This window comes from Eschrichtius robustus, chromosome 4 (genome assembly GCF_028021215.1).
Source record: "Eschrichtius robustus isolate mEscRob2 chromosome 4, mEscRob2.pri, whole genome shotgun sequence".
NCBI lineage: Eukaryota > Metazoa > Chordata > Mammalia > Artiodactyla > Eschrichtiidae > Eschrichtius > Eschrichtius robustus.
Genome location: NC_090827.1, coordinates 149,428,750 through 149,444,287, shown reverse-complemented (window position 1 = coordinate 149,444,287; position 15,538 = coordinate 149,428,750). Strand labels below are relative to the sequence as shown.

Here is a 15,538-nt window from a genome sequence, read left to right as displayed (position 1 = left end):
CCGCAGAGGCCATGCTCAGGGAGCCCGGTCCACCCCAGCTCCACACCTCAGGGGAAGACGGTTCCCTGAAATGCCCAGAGGGAGCCGGTGACCCGTCTGGGGTACGGCAAGCACGTGACCCGACTGGACCTGCTGGGCAAGTGCTGGGCACGCCCGACGTCTGTCTCTCAAGGTCTTGGGCAGGAGGGGCTGTCGGTGTCCCCCACGTTGCCCCACCTCTGAGGTCAGAGCAGTTCTGGGCTCGCTGTCAGCCTTACCTCCAGGGCCTGCGTCCCTCTGCCTTTGGCCTGGGGGCTCCCTTCGGGCATAGCGGACACTAGCTCCGCCCCCTGGAATGAGGGAGGGTGGGGTCTGTGGACGACCACCCCGCTTTCCATTTTGCACAGCTCTTTGGAGGGTCCCAGCCGGGTCCGCCCCGTTGCCTGAGCCCACCAGCTCACCACCGCCGGCCTCAGTTGGCTTCTCTCCCTTCCCCACCCCCGCTGCTGTGCTAAGGACCGGATTGTGTCCCCCACATTCATATGCTGAAGCCCTACCCGCAGCGTGATGGTAGGGAGAGTTGGGGCCTTGGGGGTGAGCAGGGCTCGGTGAGGGTGGGGACTTCACGGTGGGATTGCCGGCCCTATGGGCAGCCCCGCGCGCCACGTGTGCACACAGGAGCAGCGACCTCGGCAGCTGGGAACCGAGTGGATCCCCTTGATCTTGGACCCCAGATCCCTCTCAGATGCCTGGCCCTGGTCAAGCCTGAGGCTCTACTCTCAGTGCCCTGCTTCCAGCTCACCCTCTGCCCAAGTCCAGGCCCGCACGCCAGCGGCCGTGTCCTGGACTGCCGCTTCCACAGCCCCGGGCTCCTTACTCTCAGGGGGGACCAAGTGGCCGCTGGGCATGCGCTCGGGGCGGCTGACGATGGAGAGCAAGGACCACGCTGCGTGGGCCGTTGCGAGTGTGCAAAGCAGGGGGCCTGCCCGGTGGGAGTGAAAGCAGAGACCTCAGAGGGCGGACAGACTTCGGACGTTCGGGCTGTTCTAGGTTGAGGGGTGGGATGGCACAGGGCCTGCTCTGTGGGGACGGTGTGGCCCGCTCTGGATGGGAGGGGAGGGATGGGGGCTGGCTGGGAGGGGGGCCGCCCCGCGGAGTGGGCTGAACCAGGCTCGGGGGCCGTGCTCTGATGTTTTCGGAGGATGCTGGCACCGCTCTAACTGTGGGAGTCCAGCGCAGGGGGGACGGGAGGGGGTGGGCGGGCCGGCAGGCAGTGGGGACCACGGCCTGGTAGGGGTTGGGAGGTGCCTCGCAGGGCTGCCTCTATGCCTGGCCCCCTCCTTCCCCAGCAGGGCCTGGGTACACCCCAGGGGTGGGGACTGAGAAGGGTCCTCAGTTCACATGATCATCTGAGCCCTGGGATTGCAAAACTGGGATGGTGAACCAGATCCCAGAGCCGTCATTAAAAAGCCGCCTGTGACAGTTTCTGGTTCTTTTCTGCGTGTGGGTGCTGAGTGCTTTTTGGTCTGATTTCCCTTCCCCCATCCGGCCAGCTGGCCACACTCAGCATCTCCAGCGCCCGCGTGCCTGTCTCCACGCATCTCCTGTGAGCCCTTCTAGGTACTGAGCAGGATTCCGGCTGCCGCCATGGCCGTCTGAGACCATCCCCTGAAATTCGCCCCGTGGCGGGTCATTTAAGTCTGGACCTATTGAACCTCAGGCTCTCGGAGCTCGAAAAAACTTGAAGTCTGCAGTCTGAGGTCACTTCCCCGCCCCACCCCCGAGGCAGAAGGTGGCCGCGGTCACACAGAGGCCGGCTGGCGGCAGACCCTGCCGCTCTGTGAGGTTTGGAACCAAGGGGCCTCGATCCTTTCAGGCCGGTGGTCCAGAACACAGGGCGGGGCCCCTCCCTCTCAGCCCTGATGGGCGCCCCTCACCCTCACAACCCCACTTGTGACCCTGGGAGCTGGCCCTGGGCAAGTTCACAGCTCCCGCCATCTCTGGGCAGCCCCCGCGGTGTCCCTGGGCAGCGAGCTTTGTCCCTCCTGTTCTGCCTCATTCCCTGTTGCTGGGTGGTCTGCAGTGAGGATGACACAGCACAGATGCAGGGAAGCCTTTATCACACGGCCTGGCTGGGCACACACTGCACACTCAGCGGGCTCGCCGCTGCCAGCCGGGCGCCTCTCCAAGGGCTCTGCCCGACTGCCAAGAGGTCGGTGGTCTCAGGACCCGACTGCCAGGAGGTCGGTGGTCTCAGGACCCTCCTGCCTGGGGGGAGAGGCCACGGCACGGGGAGGGGAGGGGTCTTGCCGGGGACCGGGGGGCTGGGAGTGAGTGGGGAGCCAGGGCTGAGTGGTGGGGTGGCCGGGGCGTGGGGATGCCTGGGTGCTCCAGGCGGTTGGCCCCGGGTCTCCGTGCCCACCGATGTGTCAGCTCTGGGTCAGGAGAAGCTGCACAGCGGCGGGTGGGCTGCCCCAGACGCCCCTGCTGGCACAGGACCGTGCGCTTGTAAACTTTAATTCCCATACAGTAGAGAAACGTACAGTACAAGCAACACGGGGGACCGACCGCACAGTGAAGCTCACGGGGCCGCCTGGAAACAGGCTCCCTGCGGCGAGGGGAGCACCTCGCCTGCTCCGGGGCGATGCCGTGAGTCCCGCTCCGCAGCCTAGGGAGGAGAACAGCCTAGGGAGGTGCAGCCGGCTCAGTCCTCCCCTCCCCTCCCCCTGCAGGTCCCAGCGTCCTCTGCCCTCTGCCCTCCGCCCCAGGGTCCGCTCCCGGAGGACGGGCGGCCTTCCAGGGGGTCAGACACGCTCTGCTCCCTGCCAGCCTCTCTTGCGCCTGGGAAGGCGGACCTCATCGCCAAGCCCCGGGGCTTGGCTGGACAGCCAGGGGACATCCCGCGGTGCCAGCTCCGGGCCAGACCCATCACACCTGACTCCTCAAGGGGAGCAGATCGGCCGGGCAGACAGCCCTGGTCATTCAACGTGGTGGGCACTGTGCTATTGGGTGTGGGAGGCCAGGGAGGCGCACCTGGGAGAGGAGGAGGCTGGGGGCTGAGACCTGAACAGGTGAGGGTCAGTGAGGGGAGGGGAGGAGCAGCGGGCATTTCAGAGAGGTATCCTATCGACAGGTGCAAAGGCAGGAAGGCGGGAGAGAGGATGGGACTTCCTCCGGGGAAATAGAAGAGTTTTCTAGATCTGGGAACTTGGAAGGGCCCTCAGGAGCATTTGGTGGGCGGGGGGACATTGGGCTGCCCCCAGGGGCACCGTGATGCTGGAGCCAATCCTCCCAGAAGGCTGAGATGCGGACCCCTGGCCAAGCCCAGCCTGTGGCTCTGGCCCTGGACGGCCGCGAGGAGGCCTCTGGCTCTGCTGAGGACCGACCTCGGTCCTTTGTCCTGACCCCATGGGAGGCAGCGGCTCTGGGCGGAACCCGTCTGCTGGCCCCTGTCCCGGCTGCAGGCTCCGGTCGGCGATGGAGGGAGGTGGCCCCACCCTCACAGGACCACCTCGGGCACAATGCTGAAGAGCAGGTCATCGTTCCCCCGCCGCACCTGCAGCAGCAGGGGGGACTCGGTCAGGACGGCCTCCTGCAGCTCGCTCGAGTCGGCCAGAGGGCGCCCGTTGACCTTGACGATGATGTCGCCATCTTGGATGCCCCCTCTGCCAACAGGAGAGACACAGGGTCACAGCACCGCCCCGAGAGGCCCGGGCCCGGGTCTGGGCACAGTGGGCTTTAACAGCAGCACATTAAGAAAATTCATTTCAACAGGGAAGAACGGGGCCCTGACTGCAAGGCTCTCACACCAGATGGAAAGCACTGTCCTACAACGGACTAACGCTTTGTCGGTCTACTTCTATACATCAGAAGGGCTGGGGTCACGTTCTGGCTGCAGCCTCCCTAGCTGGGCTGCCTTGGGCCAGGTGCTCTGCCCCTTCGAGCCTCAGTTTCCACATCTACAGCCCTATGTGGGAACATGCTTTGCAAATTACGAGGTCCAGGGGGTTGATTCTAACGTAAGACTTTCCCATCAGAGACAGAGTGAGCTGGGCTGGCCCCCCCATTTCTGCACCTGACTCGCCGTGACCTTCCCCTCCACCCAGAGGGCGGGCAGGGTGGCACCGTGGTTAGATGCATGGGTGATAGCTCCCAGATCCACACGCGTGGGCTGTGTGACCTTGGAGGAGTGACTTTGCCAAGCCTTAGTCTTCCCATCTGAGCAATGGGGCGAGAGCAGAAGCCTGCGTGTCCCAGGCTGCAGTGAGGAGTAACTGAGATGATGCATGTGGAGCGCACAGCTCACATGCAGCCTTGGTCAGCGGCGGCCACCATCACCACCGAGCTCCCCTGTCTGGCTCTCGGGGTGCCCTACGTGTGGCCGCTCTCGGTGACTGCTGTCTGCTGAATCAGTGGGGTGCAGCAACTCGGAATAAAGAGCTTGAGTTGGGGTGGTTATTCTTTGGCTTCATGGATCGGTATTTCAACAATTTTTACTGCAGGTCGGCTGCGGGCTGAGCACGTGTGCCGTGTTCACGGCGGAAGGACATAAGGGGTCCGCGTCTTCCAGCCCAGCACACAAAACAGGAGGGGTCCTGTTGGGTTGAAGGGGCCACAGGGGCTGGGGGGCCCACCTGCCCAGCTCCACTCCGCACTCTGCCCTCACCCCTTACAGCAGCCCAAGACCTCAGCGTGGACTATCTCCAGCTCCCGGGGTTACAGTTAAAAGCGGGATCTGATGCAGCCCACCCACTGCACAGATGGAGCCCTGAGGCAGAGGAGGGGCAGGCGCTTGCTCAGAGCTGGTCTAGGGCACAGGTCAGCCGTGCAAGTGCTTCAGACCCCACCCACCACACTGCCTGCCTCAGCTCCCAGGGCTGCAACATTCGACCTTTCTCTAGTAGTTGATGGTTTCCAAGAAAACGAGGCTTTATCTCATTTGATCTTGACAATGTCTCACGGGACAGGAAGAGTGGGCTGAATCATGCCCATTTTGTAGATGAGAACACTGGCCCGCAAAGACCCAGGCTGGTCCACTGGGCTGGTGAGAGCCAGGCTGACGCAGAGTTCTCAGCTCGGGGTGACCTCTGCTACTCTGTCTCCCCAGACCCAAGGAAAGGACATTCTGGGCCAAGGAAGGGCACGGCCTTCACCTCTCCAGCCTGCCTCTGGCTTAGACGACTGGCCAGAATCCCACCTGCCACTCCACGTTGCGTCATGCTGCCAGGAAGCTAAAGGTCATGCAAATCAGTGAAGCCCAGCCCAGGCCCTGTACCCACCTGCCCAGTCTCCCTGCTTCCTCTGGTGGAGCCTACCTCTGAGAAGGTGAATTTGGGACAACCTCTTGCACGTAAATTCCACTGCTGACCGCCGGGAAGTCTGGGTTGCTGGCCTTTAGTTCCTCCACCAAACTGAAAAGGCAGTTCCACTGTTAAGGCACTTCTTCTGAGCCTCTAAACTGACTCTTCCTTCTCTCCACCACCCAGGCCACACCAAGCGTCTCCTCTGGGCTCCCACATTGCCCTGTCCTGCCACTGACCACTCCGGGTTGTCACTGATTCTTGTCTGTGTCCCCTACTCAACATGGGCTCCTCAAGAGAAACCTTGGTGAAGGTGGATGGTTAGAAGTGTAAAGAGGGAAGGGTGACGGACAGATGGATGGGAGGATGGGGGGAGGAAGGATGAGGGAGGAAGGAAAGGTAGAGGAGGATGAACAGACAATGGGTGAATGATGCTTTGGAGAGACAGAAGACTGGATGGATGGTGCGATGGATGAATGGATGGATGATAGGGAGAGAGAAAGAACACCTTTAGAAGATAAATTGGCATATTGGTCTTGATTCCAAATTGCTTTCAGATTTATTCCCTAGGTGAACAGTTGCTGAAACAGGAAGAAGGTCATTTTAAGGAATGAGTGGGTGGGAAGGTCAGTCAGGTGAGCTTATCTCTTCCCAGAGCTCCCCAATGCAGTGACCTCTTCCTTCTTCAAACCTTGGACTTGACGTTGCATTTTCTTCCCTTCAGCTTCCTTTCCTTCCTCCCTCTCCCTCCTCTTCCCCACCCCCTTCTCTATTTCACTCACTTAGTATTTCCAGGCACCCAGTCTGCTGTAGACTGGGTTCTGGGAGGGGTGGGGAGCAGACAGATGAGCAGGACCCAGTCCCTGCTCCCAAGGAGCTCATGGTCAAGGTTGAGGATGGGCAATTCTGACACCATGGGACCAATGCGATGCTGGCGAGGGAAGCACAGCTTTGCAAGTGAAGAGGAGGCACCTCCTCCCACTCGAGTAGCCTGGGGAGGTAGAATAGTGTCCCTCCCACCCCCAAAATTCGTGTCCACCTAGGGCCTCAGAACGTGACCTTGTTTGGAAATAGGGTCTTTGCAGACGTGGTTGGTTAAGAATCTCTAGATGAGATCAGCCTGACTTAGGGTGGGCCCTTAATCCAATGGCTGGTGTTTTTATAAGAGAAATAAGAGGGAGATTGGACACAGACACACAGGAAGAAGACGCCATGCGATGAGAAAGGCAGAGCTTGCAGTGATGCAACTACAATCCAAGAAACACCTGGAACCACCAGAAGCTGGGAGGTACAAGGAAGGATCCTCCCCTGGAGCGTCTGGGGGGAGTGCAGCCCTGCTGACACCTTGATTTTGGGCTGTGGGCTTCCAGAACTGTGAGAGAATGAATTTCTATTGTTTTAAGCCACCGAGTTTGTGGTAATTTGTTATGGAAGCCACAGGAAACTAACCTGGGAGGCTTCCTGGAGGAGGGGCACCTGAATGGAGTCCTACGGAAGCCAAAGGAACCTATCAGGCAAAGGGGGAAAGGCATTCCAGGCAGAGGGACCGGCCTGAGCAAAGGCTCAGAAGCCTGAGTGTGTCTGGTCTGCTGGAGCACCTGCAGGTGGCCGGGCATGTCGGGGCCAGGGTCTGGGAGGAAGCTCGAGGTGTGGGATGAGAACGGAGGGATGGCAGGGGGCAGCGTCCTTCAGCACTCACCTTGGTGTGATGGTCCGCATCCGTATGCCAATGAAGCGCTTCTTCCAGTCTAGAAACCGAACATGTCGGGACTTGGTTAGAGCCATCGTGAAAGCCTCTGTCCCCGCCGAGGAGGCAGGCAGGGGCAGAATTCCCCCACCCCCTACACCAGTAGTAGAAGGCAGCAGGAGCCACCCTGCTTGGACCAGCCCAGCCCCCTTGTGATCAGGCACCTAGAGTTACCTCTCTCCACTTGGCTGCTCTTGAGGAGCTGGGAGACGTCCTGGCTCTAATCTTGTGGCTTCGTGCCCACCCTCACCCTCTCAGGCACCATCCAACTACCTCGGCTCTGACATCTGCTCTCCTGCTAAGCCCCACATCCAAACCCCAGTGGACAGTGGGGCTCTTCTCTCCAGCCTCCATCTCACAGGTTCCCCAAACTCACCTTACTCTGGTCTGAACTCGTCACCTTCCCCTGCCTTCTCCATAAATAATATATTAATTGACAATACCCAGTGAGCTCTAACCATGTGGCAGGCCCTCTGGTTGGAGCACCATACACATAATAGGCTAAGATGGTACCTCTTTGCCCCCAGCTGCTCCAGCCTGTGACTCAGACCCAGAAATAGCATTTACATATTTTAAACCATAAACAAGTTTCAGTACATTTTTAAAATGTCATATCATAAAAATATGCTCTCTGGCCACAATGGAATTAAACTAGAAATCACAAATAGAAAGGTATCTACAAGATTCCCAATAACTTAGAAACCAAATATATATTTCTAAATAACCCATCTTTAAAGATAAATCAAAAGGGAAATTAGAAAGTATTTTAAACTGAATAAAAATGAAAATACAATGTACCAAACTTTGTGGGATGTAGGTAAAGTGGTACTTAGAGGGAAATTAATAGTACTAAAGTACCAATATTAGAAAAAGAGAAAGATATCAAATCAATAATGTCAGCTTTCTCCTTAGAAACTAGAAAACGAAGATCAAATGAAATCTAATACAGGCAGAAGAAAAGAAATAATAAAGAGTAGAAATCAAAGAAATAGAAAACAGAAATAGTGGAGAAAATAAATGAAAACCAAAAGTTGATTCCTTGAGATCAATAAAATTGACAGGAAACCGATTAGGAAAACAAGAGAAAAGACACAATCATCAATATCAGGAGTGGGAGAGGTGACATCACTACAGATTCTACACGTATTAAGAGGATAATAAGAGACTAATATGAACAACTCGATGTCAATAAATTTGACAACTTAGGTAAACTGGGCAAATTTCTTGAAATTTCCAAACTACCAAAGTTCACTCAAGAAGAAATAGATAACCTCAATAGCCCTATATCTATTAAAGAAATTGAGATTGTAGTTAAAAATCTTTCCACAAAGAAACTTCAGACCCAGACGGCCTCACAGGAGAATTCTAACTAATGTTTAAGGAAGATATCATATCAATTCTACACAAGTGGCTCTAGAAAATGGAAAATGGTACTTCTGTGACATTGTGACTTATAATAAGAAATATATATTTTGGTCTTTGCCCAGAGTTCCTAACACATAGCTCCTGAAACTTCTGTAAGTTCCTAAAGTGATTAGAGCCACAGGGGGCATCTTTTGCTCTCAGTTCCTGAAATAGTTCCAGAACAATAAAGGTGAAATGGGTTTCTGTTATTCATAACAAGTCCCCTTCAATCACACTTGACTTTATGTTAATGAGGTGACTTTTGGAAAGCTCCTAAGGATGGGAGCTGGTTGCCAGAGGAAACAACCACGTAATTAGAGGATTGGAAATTTCAGCCCCAGCCTTCCCTACCCTGACTCTGGGGAGGGGAGAGGGGCTACAGGTTGAATCAATTGCCAATGGCCAATGATTTATTCAATCATGCCTATGTCATGGAGCCTCCATAAAACCCCAAAAAGATGGGTTCGCAGAGCTGCTGGGTTGGTGATATGTGGAGATGCAAGGAGAACAGTGCACCCAGATAGCACGGACTCCACACCCCTCCCCCATACCTTGCCCTATTCATCTCTTTCATCAGGCTGTTCCTCAGACATATCCTTTCATAATAAATTGGTAATCTAGTGAGTAAACAGTTTTCCTGCTCTAGCAAATGATCCAACCCAAGAAGGGGGTCATGGGCAATTCTGATTTATAGTCACAGGTGTGCAATTGGCATCTGAAAGCAGGGTAGGGGGGCAGTCTTGTAGGACTGAGCCCTTAACTTGTGGGGTCTGATGCTATCTCCAGGTAGACGGTGTCAGACTTGAGTTAAATTGTAAGGCACCCAGCTTGGCGTGGGGAAACCCCTCACACTGCTGACCAGATGTGTCAGAAGTGAAATAGTATCGCAGTACAAAATTGAGAGCAGAAGAGACTGACAGAGGGAGTTTTTTTCCTAAACAACTTCTCAACTCATTATCCCAATACCAAAACCAGAAAACTAGACCAATATCCCTCATGAAGATATATGAGAAAAAAATCTTTAAATGTTTTCAGCAAATCAAATCCAACAATATATAAAAAGGATAATACGTCATGACTAAGTGAGGTTTATTCCAGGAATGCAAGGATGGTTTAATATTTAAAAACCAACCAATGAAATTTACCATATTAACAGACTAAAAAGGAAAACTAGTGTCTCAAAAGATGCAGAAAAAGCATCTGACAAAATCTCACATCTACTCCTAGTAACAACTACAAATAAAAGGGATCTTTTTCAACCTGATAATGAACATCTATGAAAAGCCTTTAGTTAATATCATACTTAATTAATGGTGAAAAACTGAAGATTTCTCCCTAACACCATTAATGAGGCAAGGATGTCCACTCTCACTACTTTTATTCAAAATTTTTATAGAAGGGTCTAGCCAGGCAATAAAAAAAAGCATTCAGATTGGAAAGAAGTAAAACTGTCTTTATTCACAGACTGCATAATCACCTATTTAGAAAACCTGATGGACTCTACCAAAAAGAACTAATCGGTGAGTTATCAAAGTTGCAGGATCTCTTATGATCAACATACAAAAATCAATTTTATTTGCATATTCTAGTAACAAACAATCAGACATTGAAATATAGAAGGATAATTTTGAATAGCATCAAAATTACAAAATACTCAGGAATAAATCTGATGAAAGATGTGTAAAACCTGTGCTCCGAAAACTAGAAAACTCTGCTGAGAGAAATCAAAGAAGACCTAAATAGTGAGGCGGTATCTCTGTTCAGGGCCCAGAAGATTTAATATAGGTAAAATGACAATTTTCCCCCAATTAATCTATAGATTCAGCACATCCCAATCAAAATACCAGCAGGGTTTTTTTGGGGGGTAGAAATTGACTAGCTGATTCTAAAATTTGTATGGAAATGCAGAGGATTTAGAAGAACCAAAGCAACTTTGAAAAGGAAGACCTGTTGGAGGACTGACTTCAAGACTCATCGTAAAGCTACAGTAAAGAGGACAGTAATGTTGGTATAAAGAGGGACAAAAAGACAAGTGGAACGGAATATACTCATTTTGTTTTGCAAAGGTGATTCAGTTAAGAAGGGCAGTCTTTTCAACAAGTGATGCTGGAACAACTGAACATCCAAAGCAAGAAAAGAAAAAATAACTTCATTCATATCTGGCACTATTTTAAAAACTTAATTCAAAGCAAATAATAGTCCTAGGTCTAAAACCTCACAAAGTAAAACTTTTGGGAGAAAATCTTCCTGGACCTTTGGTTAGCAAAGATCTCTTTGATATAACACTAGATTCACAATCCATTTACAAAAATTGGTAAATTAGACTCATCAAAATTTACAAAACTTCTGCTCTTAAGAGAATGAAAAGACAAGCCACCAGGAGAAAATACTTGCAATTCATTTATCTGACAAAGGGATCCTATCCAGAATGCATAAAGAATTCTCAAAACTTAACAACACGAACAAGTCCAATTTTAAAAATGGGCAAATTATGTAAACAGACATTTCACCAAGGAAGACTGATGGATGTTCCAGATGGTGGAACCCTGTGGGAGATGAGGTCAGAGCACGTGGGAGCCCTGACCCCATCGATCTGGTGGGCTTTGGGTTTGGGGTTTTACTCCCAGTGAGGTGGAGCCTGGGGAGGGTTTGCACAGAGACACGCCACGGTCTGCCTTAAATTTTGAAAGAAGATCCTCCGGCAGTGGGAAGAGTCTGGGGTCGGGGTGGGGGGCAAGGGCAGGGACAGAGGAGCAGAGAGGAGATGAGTGTCCCTGGTGGCTGGCTTGGGGGGTGGAGCTGGAGATGGCAAGAGGGCAGTAGGGGATGGACAGATCCCCAAGGTAGGGCCAACGGGGCTGGCTGATGGATTGGATGCAGGTGGGAAAATCTGGAAGGATGGAGCTGCCGTAACTGAGAAGGGGAATGGTGATGGGGACACACAGATTGTGGGGGTGGGGGGGTGACAAGCAGTTGTACATCTGAGTCTAGGGTTTGGGGAGAGAGTCAGGCTGGAGGTGTAAATTTGGGGGAGTCACTCTCTAGATGGCACTTAAATCCACAAGACTGGATGAGGTCCTCAGAGGAGAGGAGTAGGGCCCGGGAACTGAGGCCTCAGCCCTCCATCCTGCTCCCGACATGAGTACTGGCCACTGATCAGCTTCGCTCACAGCCCCAAGGTCATGCTTACCAAAGAGGAAGAAAGCCGCGGCTTCGAGAAGCGTAGCCCAGGGTCACCTGAGGCCAGCGGCTGTCCTGTTAGATCTCCTGGGGCAGGAGATCCCTGACCCTCCACCGACCCGGGAGCAGCGGGCCCCGCCCACTCGCGGGCTCTCCAGAAAGAGAATCATAACTGCAACCCTTCGTCTTCCCGTCCTTATTGGAAAATCACCTAAGTGATGCGTGTCCGATGCTGGAAACAAGGCTTGGAGGGAGGCTGGGTGCCCTGTTTCTTTCTAAACATGTCACGGAACCACGCTGATCCAAAGTGAGGCAAGTACATCAAAGACGGTAACAAAACAACCGTGCAGGAGGGGAGGGGAAGTGATTGCCTGAAGGGGGCGGATGGTCTCCGGGGAAGGAGGAATGCACCGAAGGGTACATTTTCACATGGTCAACTGCACGCCACGTGAACTGACTCTCACTTCAACAAACAAGCAGACACGAGACTGATGCACACACCTGGACTTCTTGGCATCAAGACTAATCTCTGATTTGCCCCAGGGCCCCCCTCCCAGGAAATGCCCCTCACTCCCCCTTGCTCGGGCCTTCGCCATGTCGGTGTATAGTCGACACCCCACGGTCCAGCGGGTCCTATTGGCTCCAAGTGCAAAACAGACCCCGGACCCAACCAGCCCTCACCCCACAGCTGCCACCCCCGAGCCTGGCCGCCAGAAAGGCTGCTGTGGGCCCCTAACTGGTCTCCGGCATCGACTCTTGTCTCCCCGAAATGGACTCTGTAGATTAATGTTGTATCCTGCAACTTAACTGAGTTTTCTGACGGGTTCTATTTGTTTTTGGGTGTCGCCTTCAGCATTTTCTATATAGAGTACCATGTCATCTACAAAGAGTGACAGTTTTCCTTTTTCCTCTGCCATTGGATTCCTCTTATTTCTTTCTTTTTTTTTTTTTTCATTTAGCTATTATGGCTAGGACTTCCTAGACCATGTTGAATGACAGTGGCCAAGTGTGGTCAGGGTTAGACTTATGTGTAAGCATAACTGGCCCTCTTCCCTTTCCTCCCTCTCCAACTCTCTGAGGCTTCCAGGAAGGACAGGACCAGTCCAGGGTCACACATGACTCAGGGAGTTGAGCTGAACCATTGTTTTTCTGCCCCTCAGTCCTGGGCATAAGTTTGTGTACTATCTGAGTACCTTCTGGGCAGACACCTAGGATGGCCCAGCCCACTAACTCAATCACCCGCTGTGGGTACAAGTTAGTCCTAAGGCTGGCTGAACCCCCAGACACTCCTGGGGCCACTCTTACCTTGAAAGTCTGCCAGAGGCCTCTGCCCCCCAACCCCTAGATGGAAACAAGAAGCGCACCTTAACTAACATCCCCTCACTATAATAAAAAGACGGTTAGTCTTAAAGAAATTTAGATTAACTGGGTTTGGATGATTTGGTATTTTTATTTCAAAAAAAACACCTAAAAGTGAACATCAGTCAATTTCAGAAGGCTTTAAAATTATAAATTCAGTCATTCAGCTAAAATTTGTGGGCTCTTTCATTAGTCCACATGTCCTCGGGGAGGTGACAGCTCTGGGGACAGGGGACGAGTGTTCCCTGGGGCCTGGGGTGAGGTCAGTGCTGAAGGGGACAGTCCCCGTACAACAAAGGATGGGGACAGTCCCTGCACAACAACAGAGGAAGAGAGAAAAAAGAAGAGGATGTTATCACCCCATTTCCAACAAAACAGTCACCCCACAGCTCAATCTGTGCCAAGTACAGCCCCACTGATTTCCAGGAAGGTGGCCAAAGTCAAAGGCACCCCTGGAGCAGAGGAAAATTAAACTGGAAAACTTGGTTATTAGAGAAAAAAACCAAGTGTGGTACGAAGGTGCAGCCCTGGATCAAGTTCTGAGCTTCCTAGCAGCCAAGGAGAAAAGGGCTCAAGAGGTGAGATGATCCCCTGGCCAACAGAAGCCTTCAGCTTCTTTAGGGAAGACCGGCTGTGCCCTGGCTTCAGGCTGTCTTCACATAAGGGACACGGATGAACCAAACGGGGTCCTCAACTGCGGTTCTTCACGGGACCAGTCCTCCTAGCCCTGGTCTGGGCTGTACTGGAGTCTGTATACTTGGCTGGTGGGGGCGTGGAGGATGGGGCAAGCGTGAAGAAGTGCCCCTGCCCTCAGTGGACTGCTGGCGAGGGGGCTGGGAGGAGACAGGGAGCAACGTGAAGGTGTGAGCAGGAGGGCTGAGTCAGGTCTGCGCGCTGGCCACGAGGGGTCATGGGAGACAAAATGGGCGGAAGGAGAAGTTGCTCAGGTGAAGAGAATGGTGGGAAGGTGGAGGCCGCCAGGAAAGGTCCTGAGATCAGAAACGCGGCCCTCCTCTGGAGAGTGGCCGTGACCACCGACTTTGGGAAAGCGGCTGGCCTGTCCTTACTAGGGACAGGGGACAGTCACCTGGCCTTGTCAAGGCCTCTCCCAGGTGGATGCTCGTGGCCACCTGGGAGCGGGCAGGGTGGGCTGGACACGCCTGTGTGTGGGGGGTAGGAGATGGAGGACGAGAAGAGGGTGATGTCCAAGCATCAGGACCTCGGGCTCTGGTGGATGGGTGGAAGGAAGGAAGGAAGGGTGAATAGGTGGATGGATGAACAGAAGGAAGGAGGGATGGAAGGAAAGAAAGAAGGAAAAGGAAGGAAGAAAGGAAGGATAGATGGATGAAGGGATGAGTGGATGGATGGATGAACGGATGTATGAGTGGGTGCGTGGATGGGTGGGTGGGGAGAAGAATGGATGGGTGGATAGGGGGGTGGGTGGTTGGATGGATGTGTTGGTGGGTGAATGGATGGGTGTGTTGGTGGGTGAAGGGATGGATGTGTTGGTGGGTGAAGGGATGGGTGTGTTGGTGGGTGAAGGGATGGGTGTGTTGGTGGGTGAAGGGATGGGTGTGTTGGTGGGTGAATGGATGGGTGTGTTGGTGGGTGAAGGGATGGGTGGGTGGATGGGCAGATGGGTGGGTGGGTTGGTGAGTGGGTGGGTGGATGCAAGGAAGGAAGCACTGGGTTCTGACAGCTACGGAGCAGCCCAGACAAGTGAAGCCCAAGAGCCAAACCCCTGGAGGTGGGAGGTGAGGTTGATGATCCCCAGCCGGAGGGGCCAGTCTGGAGGGGTAGGCGTGAACGTGGCCATGAAGTGGAAGACCTGAAAGAGGCTGAGGTATCCCGGGGCGGGGGTGTCTCAGGACGTCAGGACTGGGTCAGGAGTGAGCGTGGGCACACAGCACCGCAGGATCTCCTGGCCCGGCTGGAGGCTGTGGGCTCAGCCCTGGGACAGCCTCCCTGCCTCCACGTGGGAACTCCGTACCTTTGCCGTGCTTGTCCTGGAACTCCGTGAGGAAGCGCGTGATGCGGTCTGAGGGGATGGCAAAGGAGATGCCGGCCGCAACCTTGAGCGTGTTGATGCCAATGACCTCGCCGTCCTGGGCAGGTGATCAGAGCGGGTGGTCACTCGGGGAGCCCCAGCGACCTCTGCCCTCAGCAGCAGAGCAGCGTGTCCGCGGCTCGGCTCCCAGAGGGGACCCTGGCCATCAGCGCCCTCCCTGAGAAGCTCCGAAAAGGTGCTCTGGGGTTCACACCTGGGTCAGGGACCCCCACCTCTCCCGCCATTTGCCTCCAAAGCTGACCCCGCCCCCATCGCTGGAGAGTGTCAGCCGGGGAAGCTTGCAGTCTGCCCCTGAGAAGCAGAGCCCGCTGACCGAGGACACCCCCAGGCAGCATTCTGAGGGGCTGGAGCCAAGAGGGACGTGATGAGGACTGTGGGACCCCCCATCCCCTCCTTCTAGAAGCAGGGTGGGGCAAGTGGGCCCAGGGCCGCCCCCAGCATCCCCCCTCCTTTCTGTCCCTTTGGAGCTGGGCTCCCACCCTGCCCTGCCCTGCCCTGCCC

At 54.1% G+C, this 15,538-nt stretch overlaps 1 protein-coding gene across 4 annotated transcripts in view; it reads right to left on the bottom strand.

The window, feature by feature from the left end:
* Positions 1 to 2,480: 2,480 nt before the first annotated feature.
* Positions 2,481 to 15,538, bottom strand: part of HTRA3 (HtrA serine peptidase 3) — a 32,770-nt gene continuing 19,712 nt past the window's right edge. Inside the window, exons 6-9 of one of the 4 annotated variants that reach the window (XM_068543492.1) lie at positions 14,960 to 15,074; positions 6,979 to 7,027; positions 5,295 to 5,390; positions 2,481 to 3,644 (exon numbers count right to left, since the gene is read on the bottom strand). In XM_068543492.1, the coding sequence (XP_068399593.1) occupies positions 3,479 to 3,644; positions 5,295 to 5,390; positions 6,979 to 7,027; positions 14,960 to 15,074 (426 nt within the window). In that variant the 3' untranslated portion in view covers positions 2,481 to 3,478. The other 3 variants (XM_068543494.1, XM_068543495.1, XM_068543496.1) reach the window with 3 other exon arrangements.